General features: G+C 40.2%; 1 protein-coding gene across 5 annotated transcripts in view; it reads left to right on the top strand.

Moving 5' to 3' along the window:
* The window catches only part of cacna1bb (calcium channel, voltage-dependent, N type, alpha 1B subunit, b), a 221,529-nt gene that overhangs the window by 4,087 nt on the left and 199,113 nt on the right, over window positions 1-18,329 (top strand). For all 5 annotated transcript variants that reach the window (XM_082541616.1, XM_082541615.1, XM_082541614.1 and 2 more), the window contains exon 3: window positions 3,832-3,971. In XM_082541616.1, the coding sequence (XP_082397742.1) occupies window positions 3,832-3,971 (140 nt within the window). The remainder of the gene's footprint in view (window positions 1-3,831; window positions 3,972-18,329) is intronic.

Below are 18,329 nucleotides of genomic sequence, written 5' to 3'. Positions count from 1 at the left end.
TGGTTATTGATTAAGACAAAGCTCTTCATTATGGTCTAATAAATGATCCTGCACAATAAGCTATCAATAAGAGTAAGCAACTAGTTAATTAGCATCTTTCCAAATATTGATCTGCACTTGCTTAATTACTTTTGTTTATTTGGTGTGTTTAGCTGTGACTGGTTGTTTTTCCACCCTTCTTCTTCCTCATCCTATCACAACTCCTGCTGCCATTCTCACATATGCAATTTAAACCAGCATTTGAACTCTGACGGTCACGTCGCACTGCTGACCAGTCAAAAGAGACACGAGAAACAAAAGAGACTGCTGCACAGCGAGGTCAAGTGTGATATATGCCGGGGACAGAAATTGTGCATGCAAAGCTGCATGCTCCAGCACCTTGTTCCTCTTGAGTTTGAGGGTGCTGTGGCCGAAGGGGAATTTAGCCTTAAAAATAGCAAGGCAAAGAGCGCTACGAAGAGCAACAGCTTGATGTGGAAAATGTCAAAGAATTCCTCACATATTCATCCACCTTGCTGCTGTTGATGGTCGTGATGCTAATTCAGCAGCGAAGACGCGCACGAGGAAGTGATTAGAGTGGTTACACAAAGAAGGAAAACAAGCATCCTCTCGCTGCCTCCTCCACCTCGAGGATGTAATGCAACAAGATGCCTTTTAATTAGAACAAGGGATCAGGTTTTTCTTTTGTTGTTGTTTATGAAGCTCTGTCAATAGACCAGCAGGCATGCTGTAAGTGGAAGTGATGATAGAAGCTATTCAGTGAGAGTACATCACATCCATTGCAGGGCTTTAATGCCATGATCCGCAGAGGATTCTTTAGCTGTTTTCAGAAGGCTTTTCTTTATGATTCCCAAAATTCCTCCTGCTATGTATGTAAAGATTTCAATTTCTTTATGTATGATTATTGTCCTTTTATAGGGCACTGGAATTATTATAATTAATAGCCTAGAAGCCACTAATTTGTTCCTCAATTATAAAAAACCCCAACCCATTCTTGTTCCACCACCTCAGTAACTCTCATCCAACATATCTATATCATGTGCTCCCTGTACTCACTCAGGGGGTATAGAAAAGGTCACCCTTCTTATAGTGCACGGGCCTGTCACACTGTTTTTATGTGATTATTTACGTTGGAGGCTGGGTGAGGCTGGGGGTTGGGGGCACTGTCTGTCAGCTTGTAGCATGCTGGGAGCAAGAGAGAGAGATACAAAAAATGGAGGGGGGAGAGAAGGCAAAGTGTAGGCGTGAGATATCCTCTGCTCGTGCCCTGTGCGTCGCTTCAGGCTCTCTGAGATATTAATGGGGAGGCAAAGGCAAAGAGTGTCCTGCCACACAGGCCAGAGCTAGCTCCTTTACTTGCAGCACATCCTAGGGTTAGCTCAACCACGTAGTGCAAATTATTCCACTGTGACCCAGAGCTGCTTGTTTGACATGGTTCGAGAGTAGTGCAGTGCTCACATAAACTGCCCAGTCATACGTGTTGCCATGTGAGTGCAAACATTTGGCCCGTGTCGGAGCACGTTCTCATCCCAGGCGTCCCTTACAGCCATTGTGCAACAGCAGCGTTAGATGTCAGGAGATAATCGCCGTCTCCTAAAGTTCAGTGCTCAGTGTGTGTCCTGTTTGGGAACTTTGTGCTTCCCAGTTTGATTTGCTTTGTTTTCACTTACTGATTCGTTTCCTTTTCCTTCACTTTGTACTTACACTTATTTTGTGAAAGTAGAAGGCTAAACTGCGTGGTGAGGTTTAGGAAAAAGTCATAGTGTTGTGACTTATACAGCCTGCTTTCATCTTAAGAGGGCCGGACCAGTGAAACGGCCCTTTCTGTTCATCTAAAGGAGTTTAACAGTTCACGGTGTTGTAGCATTTAATTCCTGAGATATCTTATGAGAAAAAGGAAGTCCAATGTCAACATTACCTCTTTTCACATGACATTGACATGCTGCCGTATGAAAGAAAGAAATCTTTCAGCATTTCTAGCAAGCTGGTCTTATGTTCGACACCCCTAGTTTAGGTTAATAATACACAGCATTAGTGAAGCATGCTGAAAAATGAAGTGCATTTACGTGTGACATTAAGCTGCTATTTACAAACATGTATAATTGACCAGCTGGATGTGAAACCAGTGTGACTATGGTTATATCCCAGCACGTCATGACCTCGTGTCTGAGAGATTCCAGCAGCTGTGACAGAATGGCAGCATTTGACACCCAGGAAATAAGAATGGGCTGTCACGCCACAGGGCCTCTTAAATGCCTTTCCATGTGCTCCAATGTGTTCTGACCACTGGCCCTATTTGTTGGTCCAACTGACTTTTTGGCCCTGCTATCTCCAATTATTGTAATTGCTCCTGCCTGCCAGTGCGATGCTTCATTTTTGTGTTCCTGTTGTTGCTCTAAGCACCAGTTTGACTGTCCAAATGCTCCAGTGTTTGGCACTTCTAGCTGACACCTTAAAAACCTGGTTGGTTGCTTATATTTTCCCATGACACATGAGCAGGGCATTTGAACAGTCCAACCTCTTTTCTGGTTGGGTCAAGTTCTTCCCTGGAAGTTTCTAATGCCATGCTTGTGCCCAACTAACCTTCAATGACTGTCTATAAAAGACTCACGTAACTTAAAAGTCTTTAATCTGAGGTCTTATACCTGAATTTTTTCTCATGGTTAGCAGGGGGCAGCTCTGTAGATATCTATGGAAAAATGGCTCAGCTGCTCATTACATGATCCATGATCTCAGTAAACACCTTTCTGATGTGGTTGTTGCTTCAATAGCTGGTTGTAAACATATCAGGATGTTTCTTTTTGTAAATGTTCATCACAATAAGAGTAGAGACAAAGAACAAGGCTGTGCTTTCTAGCAGCTTCATAAGTCACAAGTAAAAACTGTATGAGAGTTTCTCAGCGACATCCATCCATCTCTTATGTCTGGCTCCAAATCACCATGCAAACCATTCAATGACATTATAGTGGCTACATCCATCTTTTATATACAGTCTGTGGTTAGGATCTTAAGAAGGTGCCTTTCATTTGCCTTGTATTTTACACAATAAGGGCAAATAAAGCACTCAGACTCCTTTCAGTTGGATCTGATTCTTTATTAGGAACCTCAAATGCTACACGAGTACTTTAAGTGACCTTCTGGTCAGTCCCCACCTCACCTTTTCCTCTTTCTGCCCATCTACCAACATAATCGCAGCAAGATTTCCCTTCCCTATTTTTCTCTTATGTCATACAAGAAATGGCCAAGTGCCTTTGTTGTTGCTGCCCTATCAGGCTAAGTATCTCAAATGCCTCTCTGGTCAGCCTAAGTGGCCATTTCTTAGTGCCAGATACTCTACCTGACCTCTAGTTTTGGTTTTGTTACCTCACTGGTGAGACAGAAAGGCCCTCTATTCCATTTAAAGTGCCCTGTTGCATGGCCTCAGCAGAGGTTGCCCTTTTTTTGGAGTCACGCAGCACTGATGATATTTAATGTGACAATTTTTTGTTTGCACATGTAGTTGTCTGCATTCACTTGAAGCTAAATTTTTTTGTTTGAATGCATTAAATGTGCACGCCTGGGGCGCCATTAATTTACAATACCCCCATACGATCATCCTGCGTTTGTGGATATTTGTTTTCCCAGTATTTACTGTCTTTTCATCCAAAAGAGAGCTTCAATTCCTGCATTTCTGCTCATGCCGGCATAAAAAGTGAAAGAAGTTTTTTCCCTGTCTTTTATTCACCCCCTGCTCTTTGACTTAATGCTTCAGTAAACACTCTCCTACCTCCAACAAAAAGATATTCTTCTGCTGGTCTCATCCCCTCTCTGATTCTCTCTGTCTTTCTGCAGGACGACACAGAGCCCTACTTTATTGGAATATTCTGTTTTGAGGCCGCCATTAAGATCATCGCCCTGGGCTTCGCATTTCACAAAGGCTCCTACCTCCGCAATGGCTGGAATGTAATGGACTTCGTGGTCGTCCTCACGGGGTGAGTCCCTCGCCCGCTGGGTGTCAGCTGGAGATGGAAACATTGCAGTAAGAGTGGTTTCTTTTGTGCATATCTGTGAGCACCCTGAGAGGGAGTGTAGTGGAATCACCTCCTTCCAGTTAGATCATGTGCCCACAAGCATGTCTGTTATTCAACGAGTAACCCGAGCCTGTGAAAGAAGTGAAAGGAGTGTGATGTGAGCATTTGCTGGTTTTAGCCTTTGTCCTTGAGTTCAACACTGTTCCTGGGCAACACCATACAGACGCCATGTCCTCGCAGAGCGGCTTCCATCTTTGTTTCTAACAATTTGAGGTTGCCTTCTTTTGATGCGGGGCTGACATACCACCTTAGGCTGTACAATATTCAATATTCTGCATGTTTCACATTTTATATAAGTTTCAGATGTAATTGCATGTCTGCACTGGAAGTTGTTAGCTAAGTGGGGCGCTCTGTGACACATGCTTTTATTGTTGAAAGCTTTTCTTCCTCTTTTGAGCAGCTCTTGGTGGCTTCTCGGCAGGGAAGCCATTGAGGCTCTAGGCCTTTGCAGGGATGTAATAGCCTGTGTTTCTTATCATCAGAGGGGAGCCATGAAGAGTCAGTGACAGGGAACACGGTCAAGCCAATAGTACTGAGTAGTTACTGCTAGGATTTCAAAGCTTAGGGCAGTACAGTACTCCCTTTTGATGATGTAAGAAGTCCTTACAGTGTAATACAGGAAGAGGGTGTAAGGATATTAATACGTTTCTAAGTTGGTGTTGTTTTTACTGTGGTCAGATACAAGAGTTTAGTCTTCAGGTTTACATGTCAGTCATTACCTCTATTTCTTCAAAAGACATGAATCATAAAGTGCTTCTGAGCTGCTTACACATGGAAGCCACCTTTAATATGTCAAAGCTTGTCTTTAAGGGTGAAATGTTGTCTTTATGGGACAAAGAGTCTGTCTTATACAGTATATATAAAGTAAAGTATACAGTATTTATGTGTTTTTGGGGTTTTTTGTGAGTGTTTCTTGGGGCGGGGGCATTGTTATAATAAGGCAGATTAGTGTGATCAGTGTTGGGCAAGTTACTTTGAAAAAGTAATTAATTATAGTTACTAGTCACTTCTTCAGAGAAGTAACTGAGTTACAATATTCTAAAAGTAATTAATTACTAGGAAAAGTAACTATTGCGTTACTTTAAAAAAAATGTTTAACCCTCTGGGGTCCAGGGTATAATTGGCCATTTTACTACTTTTGAGTTCCCCTCTACATTTCAGCTTTAAAAACTATTTACTTTGCCTTGTTTGGCATCATCCTTTTCAGCACAACCTCACGTGTCTGAATTTACAGTTATGTTTTCATTTTGACATACTGTATTAACACAACTGATCTAAAATCAGACAGAAAACATAAAATCCGAGTAAAAAAAAGTTATATTTTTACTGTAACAACCACAAACATGTTTAATGAATCATACTTCATAACTTTAAATGCAAATATAAATTGTCAATTTTAAAATCATATGTATAAGTTTTGCAAACAACAAAGTTATTTGCAGCCATTTACCTTTTACCCTTTTTAATAACCATTTCAAACTATTTGTATAACAATCAGCTGTTCTAAACCTAACAAATATCTCACATCTCAAAACTCTCTCTCTCTCTCTCTCCCCCCTCCTCTCTCTCTCTCTCTCTCTCTCTCTCTCTCATCATCATCACTCCTAAAACTTCCCCGTCTTCCTAAACAACCAAATGTCATGTTGCCATATCATTTTTTGATTGGTCGACATGGTGCATTTCTCCACCAACACGAAAGGGCGTTTTTTTTTTTGTTTTGTTTTTTTTGCTCATAAGCAGAGAGTGCTTGCTGCGCTGTCCTTAGACAGTAAATGTGACGAAACTATTCAGGAAAAAATGCTGCGTATATATTGTTTATCATGACTCTGGTTTTGCGTGGCCTATCAACACAAGTTAAAAACTATATCACCTTGTTGCTTTGTCATCTTGAAGTGGTCATGTGATTGACTTACCACGACTACTTTATTCTTCCTCAGTCAAACAGCAGCACTCGTGCGATTGTTTTGCCCCCTTAGCTCCAGGTGTTGTGCCAAAAAGTGATCGTCTGCAAGAAAGTGATTGCCACCCATGGGACCGCGCGCAGCTGCTCAAAGCTGTAGCGTCCAGATTACTTACAGCTACTTCCGTGCAACTGATACTGTAAACTGAAGACAGCTTCAACCGTCTGTTTGTTGAAAAATAGTAACGGGACCCCACCACATTTTCTTCTTAGTAATGGTAACGGCGTTGTAACGATAGGAATAGTAATTAGTTAGATTACTCGTTAGTGAAAAAAAGTAACGCCGTTACTTGTAACGCCGTTATTCCCATCACTGAGTGTGAATAATGCAAAGCTGCTCAAACAGAGTTCATGAGTAAAATGTGTTTTGGAGCTGGAAATGAACAGAACAGATCGACTTGAATTAATGTCCTAACCAACTTCCTGTTTATAGAGCACAATAAAAACCCACAAACTGGCACAATGTAAACAATTGTGTGCCTTGTGGTTAGAGCCACTCAGTGCCAGAACATTTAGTGTTTTTATGAAACGCATTTTAAAAAGTTTAACATTTTGCTGTAATTATTCCACCTAAAAGCGAGTAGGACACAATCTTTCATTAGGGGATTTGGTAATGCAGTAAGAAGTGTATTTCTACCATAAGGACACAGATATTTATCCGAACACTGGAGTCCTCTGAGATAACATTGTTATGGTCCTGGCTCTGTTACCCAGTGATTTAGAGGTTGTTGTTTTTTTGGTAAATGTATATAAATCTGTTATTCTTGGTTTTCCTTGAGTTTATATTCATGTATCTTTTTGCTTAGTGCATTAATTCTGTTCTGTCCCTGTTGTGTCAAGTCTCCTTCAGTTTGGTTTCCTGTTTTCCTGGTAGTCCGTGTCCCATGTGTTTAGTGTACTGTTTTACTTTCCCCAGTCTTGTTTTAATCTGAGTTTCAGGTGTGTTCCCACTCCCACATTTGGACCTGTTTCCATACTTCATTAGCCTGTATTCCCCAGTGTAGATTGCTCCTTGTTTCCAGTGTTCCCCTTGAGACTTTTGTTTCAACGACTGGTCTGGTAATGAACAGCTCACTTTAAGTTCACCTGTACCTGCCTCTATGCATCTGCACTTGTGTCCTCAACTCAACATGAAATCATAGCCTAACAAACATGTTACCCAGAGCTTGGAAAACCCCATCAATGTTGATATTGAAATGCATATGAAAGATAGATGTAGCCACTGTGACTCCACCCATTATTCTGTAAAGTGCCCATCAGTTTTTTTTTAGCATTGTCGCCATTGCAAGCCAGAACTGACTGTGTTAGGATGTTACAGTGGAGTTTTAGGGTCATGGATTGCAAACCTGGAAAGACTCAGATGTCAGTAATGTACAGATAAAATATAAGAAGGTGAACTATGAAAATAGGAGCACAGATTTCTTTGATGGGCTTTTAAGTACAAATCACACAACAAGCCTTTTTTTGCCAGGTAAAGACAATGGAAATGCTCTCAAATGCATACATTTAAGACAAAATGCAATTTAAAAGGCAGATTTATGGAAAAACTGAATACACACGTTTGTCATGAAGGTGTAAATGAGTTGTGAATGTTTTAAACAAGTTGGACATTTTAATGTGGAAACTGTGGGGAATGACTCACTTCTGGAACCAGCCTCATGTGGCCATTGGAGAAATTGCAGTTTTTCAAATATGATATTGATCCATGTTGACTGGGTTACTAGTGACTCCCAGGAGGGAACAAATATTTGATTTTTGTCAGGTTAGAGTATCAATACAATGTCCCCAACCAGCAGTCATACAATATTAGAAACGTGCTGATAAATGCCTGTTTTGCTTTAATAAATGCATGCCCAGAGAGATGATGTCCGGCATTCGTACTCTATGAGCTTTTGATTGGACTCCGGTGATAGCTAATGGCTTTTTCAAAATGTCAATAAAGGGAATAAATTGAGCTGGATTTTAAATGGAAACCAGAACAGGGCTGTAAGTGTTGACAGGTGACAATAAAAACACAACAGCTGGAATCAATGCAGGTAAGGGAGGCTCAAATGACAGATTTGGTTCATGCGTCTCAGAACAGTTATCCTTTTTCAGTCGTGTCATGCCATAAAGAGCACATTTCAGACCTTCTTTTGCCTTCTCTTGGCATAGAATCAGGAAAATAGTTAGAATCTATGATTACATTTATTCTCTCCCTGCTGTACTTGTTGAGGCAAAGAGTTTCTGTTAGAAGATCAGAGCATACAGAGGCATGTCGACTGACGTCTTCTTCTGTTTTTTAGCAGGTCTCAATGTCATTGGCCACGATATTTAATAATCAGAGTCTCTCAGACTCAGAGCACAACATGTGTTTTTAAAGGTATCCTGCGGTGTAGTTTAAAGTTACTTTCATTGCTATTTATTAATTATTGACATTTGCAAACCTGTTATGATTGACGCTGAAGAACTGTCTGGTCATCTGGTCATTTTTCACCTGGGAAACATAATTTCCAACCTACAGTGTAAGATAGGTCAGGTGGTTATAACCTGTCCTCAGACTGATCTTATGTGTCCTTATGTATGTTTTTGTTTGTTTGTTTTTTAAGTTCTAAATAGTATAGGGAAATGAGTGATTGCTCAAGACTGTTGAAAAGTACTGCATGTTAGCCATGGTTGACTGTAAAACATTACAATAGCTTTAACTTCAGAGACAGTTGATGGGATCCTTAACTATCTGCATCTGAAAATGGCAGTGGTGATCACACTTTTGCATTGTGTTTTGGTCTTTATGCTTAATAAGCCATAAAGAAGTATGTTTTTTATGCATTTTAAACTTTTATGCACTGATTTCAATCAATAGCTTTTTGTTTACAGTGTATCAAAACCAGCTTTTTATTTGAAGGGCTTTTCTTTGCTCCAGAAACTAAAGCTAGAGAAATGGCTCTTCAGGTTTGTCTACCCGTTGCTGACACAGCTGGATACAAATTAGCCATTATGTTGTGATGTGTGTGTCTCCGTTTGGTTGCCAAGCAACCTCAGTAGATAATGTGCTTCGATGTAATCGGGGGTTTCTGTGTGTGTGTGTGTGTGTGTGCGAGCTTGTGTGTGACACGCTGTTTGTTTTCTGCTCGACACGCCCCTGTGGGACCGGGGTTGGGTTGAGGCGGGGGTGGGGCGGGATGAAGGTGTTCGAACTGAGCCCACATCAATCTGAAACCAATCAGATCACCTCTGGATGGATCACTGGGTCACAGGAGGAGGAATCGGATGAATGATCCTAATGGCAAATGATAGAAGGCTAACCACATGTCCTCAGACATTCACCCCTCTTAGATGAATTTAAGAGGATTAAGTGGATTTTACTGCTCACCTGGGTGTTAAAAAGCCTCTGCTTCACTCTGTGTTGTCAATATAGGGAAGAATTAGTGATCATAATAATACACTCATAAAAATTCCCTGTTAATCAACTAAAAAAACAAAAATCCCTGTTCTACATTTTTGTATGGGCGTATATTATATCAGTTTATTAAGATAAGTCTTAATATTAACTACTTATGTGGGGGTTTTTTCAAGTAAAATAATCAACTTTATTTCAGTCAGAATCAAATGAAGAGCCGCAAGACGCTCCCAGCTTAGACCAGAGTGGGGCTCAGTGACAAGACACCTGACACTGATTAGGTCAGCTGAGCCGTCATCTGATGTAGGCTTGCTTGAGATCATGTGATCTGATCATCAGGTTATCAGTTTGTAGCTTAACTTTAGTTGCAGACCTATGTGAACTGATACTGTGCATAATTTTTTTTCTTTTTTGTTACCTTTACATAACTTTAACAAGTCTCCAACTTCTATTTTGATTTAAAAAACAAACAAACAAACAAACAAACAAACAAAAGAAACTATTGAACTTCTTACTTTTCCACATGGTCATCCACAGTCGGGTGCCTCCCACCTGACTAAAATAGCACTATTTTGTGCAATGAATTTGTGATCTTTGTGCCTTTTAAAATGGTTGCTTCAAAAACAGGGACCAGGTCTTTGACCACTCGCAGCAACTTTGGTCTGCCAAGACAATGATAAAATAGTAATAAGACAAAGTCAGTTACCTGTTCTACGTACACAGAATTTCACATTAACTTCTCACATTCACAAATCCCGCCAAAACCTCGTATGTTTGAAACAGGAAGTCTTCCATAAATGTAGTTTCTGCAGGACATATGGGAATACAATCAGTTGATTCAAATCTCCTTTAGCAAAGAGATAAATCGCAGATGGCTTACGCTTCTAGGCGCAGGCTTAATAGTTATGCTCCTTGGTCTAGTTTCAAATGAACTCCAGAATAGTTTGTTTATAGTAGGAAAGGTGTAAATTCTCCAGGTTATCCACTGGGCCAGAACACATCTTCTTCCTGTGTTTGCTTTTGTTGTTCCCGCTGCAGGCACATCTCACCAATAAGCAGATTAAACATTGTCACATGGTATATAGTGATGCATGGTATTCAGTTTTTTCCAGTGTGAAAGGAAACCAAACCATGAGAAAAAGCTACAAGTTTACAAAGTCATCAAGTGATTGAGACAAGAGCAAATGAACTATACATGTGAAAATGCCCTGAGTGTGACGGTAGAGAGACTGATTGTTTGGAAGCAGACTGCCTCCCACCAGGCGACATGCAGTCATTTTCTGATTTAAAGCAGGTGCCATGAGGTTGAAGGTGTTACATGTTCAACCTCTTGGTGACCAGTTGGTCACCACAATTACTTGCAGTTGGTCTCTGACAGCAAATTATTTCCAGCTGTATGGAGGTTACCATCCTACTTTTACTATAGTGTAACCAAGCCATTAGAAAATTATTCTGACATGCGGCTGGAAGATGAAGCTAATATCAAAATCTAGGAAAAAGGAAACCTTTAATACGTCTCTCCCACATGATGAGACCTATGCTTTTTGAATTATTTGTCCAGTAAATTATCAGAAAACTGAAAAAATTATGAAAACATGTGAGAGTATGCAAAATAAATCCAAACCTCAAACCAATCAAAATACTAATATCAAATCAAATCAAATCTAGCTACTAATAAAAAAAATGTATTGTGAATTTGTAAGTGCATATATTACCTTAAACTGGTGGTTTTAATATCCCTGATTTAAACGTGTTGCATTTACATCCACTGAAATTTATTTTTGCAGAGTATCTCGGTGATGAAACGATAATAAAATGAAAGCAGTTTGTGTAGCAAGAGTTTAAAAAAAAGAAAAATCAATCAAAAACAAACGTAATGCTCCTTCAGTTGGATGTTAGTGGCAGCTGCATAAATGATTGATAAAACATGTATATTAAAAATGCCAGGCAATCAGTCAAAAGCGACTGGTTGAAGTTTCTATTGATCTCCTTGGGCTGAAGTCTAATGTAGGATGTATTCTGACAGGATGTGGCTGTGGCTGTACTGCAGGATATGGAGAAATAAGTAATTCTGTTTTCCCTGGAATTAAAATATTTTCAGTCATGCTCTGTTAATCATCTTATGTCATCAATAAGTCAATAGCTTATTTTCCCACTTTCCCACTATGCTGGGAATCAGTGTTTGTTGTCTGCCAGTTGTACAGTTCCAGTGCTTCGTCCTCAGGCTAATTATGTTGATACAGCCATCCAATCCTAATGAGAGGGTCTAAATGATAGTGTAGCTGAAGGCAGTGGCAGACCTTTAATCTGTCCTGATCAGGCATTAGGAGCTCCTAATAAGAGAATAAATCTGCCTGTGTTGCCACAGGCTTAATCAATATAACACTGAGCTAGCTTGCTCAGGAACACGGAGCCCTGATGAGGAGCCAGACACGGACACTCACATGCTGAGCACAGCAGCGTCCGTGACATAAAGACAAAGGTTGGGAAGCCTGCTCTGCTTAGAAAAACACTTTCTTTTCTGGAGTGTTTGCCATTATAAAGTGAGAATTATAAAAACACAGATAAAATCTTCACCACATTCCTTCTTAATCTCATATTATATCAATGCAATTTAACCCTCAGGTGACCAAGCTGCTAGGGACTAAAATGACATAGTTGAGTCATGTATGATGTCATCATATCTTTCACAGGAATACTTTTGTACAAACATAAATCGCAGGCCGCTGACATACTGGATGCTGGTATGCATGTCAGTGCTGCATGTCCACAACAGCACCATCTATCATCTGATTGTTTTTGGTGGAGATGAGCTGCTCCACCCTGTGACTGTACTGGCAGGACAATGCCTTGATCAGAGGCAGCTACAATCAGTGATGTTGCACAACTGCAGGGCACTCATCCAGGAACGGAGAGCAAATCCTCAACAACGGATTCGGACACTTGTGCTGTTGATGCAGAGACGGGTGGCAGCTTGTGTCACGCCCAGAGGAGGCCCTACCTCATATTTAACATGCTGTATGCACATATATTACAGTACTGGGTCTATAAAATAGATTTAATGCCTAATTTTGCATTTCATTTGTTGAATAGTACATTTGGTGTGGATTGTGTGTTCTCCCTGTGCCTGCATAGGTCCCTGACAAAACTGAACACAGGTGTGCGTGTGAGCGTGAAGCCTGTGATAGATCGGAGACCTGTCCAGCATGTACTGTGCCTGTTGTCCTATGACAGCTGGGAAGGACTTGGATAAGTGGAGGAAAATAGATGGAAAGGACAAATTTTGCAGTCAACACTAAAAATCAACCCTTCTGATACAGTACAGCCTGCTACTTTCAATCTATTAGTAATTGTTTACTAGAAAACATAAATTAAAATAAAATCAAAGGCTGTAATTTAAAATGAAACAAACATGCACGCATTTATCATAACCTTCCATTATCTTCGCTACACCAAAGGGCCAGCTACTGTAAAAACTACGGAAAGTTGTAGGAGAAGTAGATTATGGTTGTGAGGCTGTGAGAAGACTGTGAGATGAGCGTAGGATCCAGTGTGTTAGTGTTACATCTGTTATTTCATATTCATGAAGATGGCTACACTGTAAAAGTTGAATAAGCAAATATTTGAGGGAAAACAGCAGAAAAGTTTTTGAGCAAACTCGCGATAGCGGTTTGCATGTTTGCCAGGAAAACAAAGTCCACTTTGCATATTTACAGATGTTAGTTTGCAGAAATGACGTTGTGTGTAATGGCATTCGAAATCTTTCCCCAGTTTGACAAACTAAGACAATAAATTAAAGAAACAACCACTTTATATATGTTTATGTACTTCCCTGCTTGAATAGATAAAGATGTGTGCAACTTTTCATTAATGAAATACATACTTGTAAAGTATTAGGTAGATAGGTACTATAGATAACTTCTGCAACAAAAGTAAGAAATAGAGCAGATTTATGTAGAAGAAACTAATTTGTGAAGTTAACACAACTTAACATTTGTGTTAGAGGACTTACAAAACTATGTGTTGTGCACAGGAATTCTGCAGTCATTGGATTGGTGGTTGTGGCTTCTTTTACATTTAGAATTTATGAAGTGATGACAGAGTTAATTTGCAGCAAGGCCATACAAATACTCAGATGTAAGGTTCACAAATTAAAACATACACCAAAAAAAATCCACACAAAGGAGAAACACATAGTAAATATGGAATAATACAAAAACAGGTGAAATTAAAGGCCTTGGCTCCTGGGTAATCCAGCAGACCTGGTATGCTTTGCGTTTAGATCTCTGTCCTTTGTCCAAATTGGGGGCACGCCCTTTTTGATAACCAGTCACTGTTATTGACTAAAGCCTCCCATGGCCTTTTAGTGCCTGTGTGGACACTATGGCAACCACGGCCTAAGGCTCTGAGAACAATAATCCCACTGTGATGTCCAGAGAGACAATGCCAGACCAGTTGTTTTCATTTATTTATCTGAATGTTTGATTCACGGTTGCCCCCCCCCCCCACACACACGCCCCCAGCAGTAAGTGGTTGGGGCGAGAGTCGGAGCTTGTGTCGACTTCAAAGTTGCGATATCCTTTCATGTGCTTCTCAGGCAACGGGCTAACACAATGGGAGGCTTCAAAGTATAGCAGCAGAGACTACAGAAGACAGGTCACTTTAGCTTATGCCCCGCAACCAACAGCATGAATAAATGTTACCTTTGAACAGCAGCCAAAGTGCTGCTGTCTGATCTTGTAGGTCTTTCAGTCATGGACTTGTTGAAGTTACACGTGCGCTTTGTATGGACTGTTTTGTGTCTTTGTGCTTGTTTTTCATACACCTGCTGTGTTTTACTTGCAGCTGTGGGCTCAGGTTAAGTCCAGGGTTAAATAGTGTTTGTCTGATTTGGCTTCTCATATCTCATGTCACCTGAAACATGTTCGTATTCATTCATTCATTCATTCATAACTTTGAAAACCCAGCACGTCTGGGTGTGACCACCAAGCTACACAGCAGAAATGTTGACTGCATGAGAGTGAGTTTGCTTCCTTATAACCTCATGTGCAGCCCTGAAGTCAAGGCTTCAATCTAAAGGTGACCCTGCTTTTACCATCTGGGCCCCTCAACTTTTCAGAGACCTGCCTGAAGAAATACTGCCTCCAAACTCGGTGGCGTCCTTCAAACCACTTGTTAAAGCACATTTTTCTGAGCCTGCTTTTATGTAATATATCATTTCATCTTTTTTAAATGTTATTTTAAGAGTGTCATATTTCGGTCTTCTTGCACATTTTAAAAATGTTTTTCCTCGCAATGTTGGGTTAACTTTTCTTTTGTTTTGGGCGTGTCTGGCTTTATGTTTGAATTTAGTAATTAGCTTCTGTCACCAGTAGGTAGAAACTGCTGATGGCTTCTGTATAATAAGGATATATTATTATTATTACCTGATTTTTCATCTAGTCCAATCCTCAGGTCAAAATGTTAATTCGACACACAGTGTTGGGAAGGTTACTTTTAAAATGTATTCCATTACAGAATACAGAATACATGCCCCAAAATGTATTCTGTAACGTATTCCGTTACGTTACTCAATGACAGTAACGTATTCTGAATACTTTGGATTACTTAATATATTATCATGCTTTTTACAACAACGTGAATGTACTATTGCTGTGTGATTTATTACTATTACTGAAGGTCCGCGACTCCGAACTGTAGTAAAGGGACCTCTGGCTAATACGTCGGGTTCGTGTCGGGCTCGTAGCCGAAAAATAGCTTTACTTTGTTGTCTGGGTCAACTTTGCTAGCAGAGACAGAGAGAGGCGTTGAAAGGCTCCAACGGAACTTATTGTTTTCGGAGGAAAACACGAACACGGTGTACAGTCAAGTCTTAATAGCTTACTTACAACTGGGCTCGTCAGGCACTCTGTTTGGCTGCAGTGGTTATTATATTTACATGCTTCCAGCTCCCGTTTTTGCTCGATGACAGCTCGTACTTTTCCTTTTTCTCCCTCCTCGCGCTCACAGACACATAACATGTTTGACAGTCCATTCTCCCTGCAGCACGGACTACACTGCCCATGATGCTACATTCTTTAGAGCTATGCTTGTAGCATTCTGCCTGTTAGCTTAGCACAACAACAACAACAAAAAGCCGCTCTCTCACCCAGGAAACACAGAGAGAGAGAGCGTCACCCTGTAACCATGGCAACCGTAACGCTGCCGCCTGGAACAACAGAACGTAGCTGTCAAACAAAACCCAAACAGTCCTGACCCACGACAAAATGAAACAGGGAAGTACTGCAGTGTAATCCATTTATTTCAACAAAGTAACTGTATTCTGAATACCACCTTTTTAAACGGTAACTGTAACGGAATACAGTTACTCATGTTTTGTATTTTAAATACGTAACGGCGGTACATGTATTCCGTTACTCCCCAACACTGTCGACACATAATCAAGTATTCACATTTTCCTTTAACCTTATAGTAAATCTTTGATGGCGGAAGTTATAAACTATAACTGTGAAGGATGCATGTGCCACCATGACATCATTTAATATTAAGTAAACACCATCCCAGTATTACCAGGCTTTGTCCATGAACGTGCTGCTTTTTAAAAACAAGCATTGTGTTGTATTGCTCATGATGCATGATTGGCTCTACCTCGCTAGGGAGCGATGTAAAGCTTGTTTTTCTTTGCTTATCCAAGTATGTGGTTAACATGGTCTACTGGAACAAGTCACATGGGTCAAGTCGCGAGTGGGGCTTCATGTTTGAAACACTTTGGAAGGGATTTTTGGACTGCGTTACAGCTGGTTCCCAGGTGGTCTCCTTCACTCCTTTCTCAAACCATCTGTCTATTTGGTCCTTCTTCGAGATGATGATGTTAATATTCACATTTCGTAACGGGAGTGTCGTGATTTTGGCTGTGACAAAAAACATGTCTGAGTTAGCGTTTAGCTCAAAGCATAATGACGTCCATGTACAGTGGACACAGTAAATTGTTTACAGACTCAATTATTAGCGTGCTCCCACTTTGGATTTTTTCCTTGCTTTTATGGACCCTTATGTCAATATAATCAGACTGACAGATGTGGTCAGGGACCTGGGCAGCTGCGAGCTTGAACTGGTTTTCGTGTATATAGTGTGTGGTGGCCTGTCTGTTCTTTTAGTGCCTTCTAGCCAGTTAGTGATCTCTTCAGTGAGTGCTCTGCTGAACACTGCATGTTCTCAGGGGCTGGCTGAGTGCTGTTGATGCCATGTTGTAGCAGGCTGTTTCCAGCCCTGCACTGTCTGTTGGTGGCCACATAAGAGCTCCGAGCAGCGGGAGGGAACGCTGCTGGCTTTTTCCTCTTCCCACTCACGTTCACATGGATGTGGTCAGGAATACAAAGTGAAATGGAGCTGAAACTAATAATGCTTTCATTATTGATTAAACTGTGTGTATTTATTCGATCCACCCCTTGATCACGCAGTCTATGTTAGTAAAGTAGGGAAAATAGCCAGGGTCATTTCATGAGAAAACAGTGAGTGCATACAAAATTGTATCTTCATGCTATGAATGTTTTCTGTCTTACAGGCCCAAAAAATACTTTTACTTCCAGCATTTCTGAGACCTTATAGGTACAGGAGATAGCTGTGTGAAATTTCAGATTGCAGCTTGATTTTAGTTTTTTTTTTTTTTTTTTTTTCAGAAAACAGAATCTCAAATTTTTCAAATATGACTTTGTTGGAAAATTATTTTGGCACAGAAGGAATCTTGAAGAGAAGCTAAATCTGGTATCAAAACCTAGGTAAAAAGGAGACCTTTCAGATGCTATAATAGCCACATATCCCACACGGTGACCCTTTTAACCTTAAAATAGTACATTTTGTTTTTCTCCAGGGAATTATGAAAAGACTGCTTTTTGCTACTCTACTTCATGGGTATCAAAAGGTGCAGCTGTGCTTCTGAAATTATGTCCCATGACACTAATGCTCAAGTTTTGTTGTAGGCAAGATAGTGACACTTGGAGTGGGTGTAAAATTATTTTGGCTGCAGTTTACAAAGGGCTTAAATGTGCTTTTTGACCCTGAAAATGTCATTTGTTTTTGTCTTCTGTGCTTGCTATGGTATAATTGCTCAAAACTGCTGGAAAAATAGTGCAAAGTTTTGATTCACCTTTGTGTAGGTCTATAACATTGAAAAATGAATGTTTCATTGTATAAAGGTACATTTTGGATGCCTTCACTAAAGTAAAAGAAAAATCAGCAGAATCCAAGGGCGTCAGATGGGAACTTTTTCATATTTGCTGGATTTTAACTCTAAATCTCATAGGTCAGTGTCTTTAAATTGCTTGTTTTGTGCAATCAATGACTCGGTCCCAGAAATTCAGACTATCATTCCGATGCACCAGGATGAGTCAATAAAAAGATTATATGGTCAGTTAAAGGAAAGACAACCATGAAAAAAGAGCAAACGACTTAAAAAGGCTTTCCTGCAGTATTTTACAAACTGCTCATATTGTGCAATAGATTATGTGAAATTGTTGTTAAAATTATAAATTAAATATAAACATTATATATGTCTGTATGTGAAGAAGTATCTACTTTCAGCTACTTTCATCTCATCCACACTCTTTCTGCAATTTCTCTGTTGCTATTTTCTGGCGCATGAAGGTTGTCTACCTCATGAATAAGCTATGATTGGTTTGGTTGTAATTCTAGCTGTTGTCGACTGGAACACCAGGCTGATTTGGTTATTCTTTTCTCAATCAATGTCATTCATATCTACCAAACAGACCATATTGTTATGTTTGTTTCCAACTTTAAATCCACCCAAACAATCAGCAGATTATTGTCTAAGTTTCCTCCTGAGCTAAAGTCAGTCTGCAAAGCACAAGATAGTGTGATCCCCACCTCCTCCTCCTCTTCCTCCTCTCTACGAGCGTAAATT

The sequence above is a fragment of the Aulonocara stuartgranti genome, assembly GCF_965226115.1.
Source record: "Aulonocara stuartgranti genome assembly, chromosome: 7".
NCBI lineage: Eukaryota > Metazoa > Chordata > Actinopteri > Cichliformes > Cichlidae > Aulonocara > Aulonocara stuartgranti.
The sequence above is the reverse complement of the archived record's forward strand: the minus strand, read 5'-3'. Positions and strand labels throughout refer to the sequence as shown.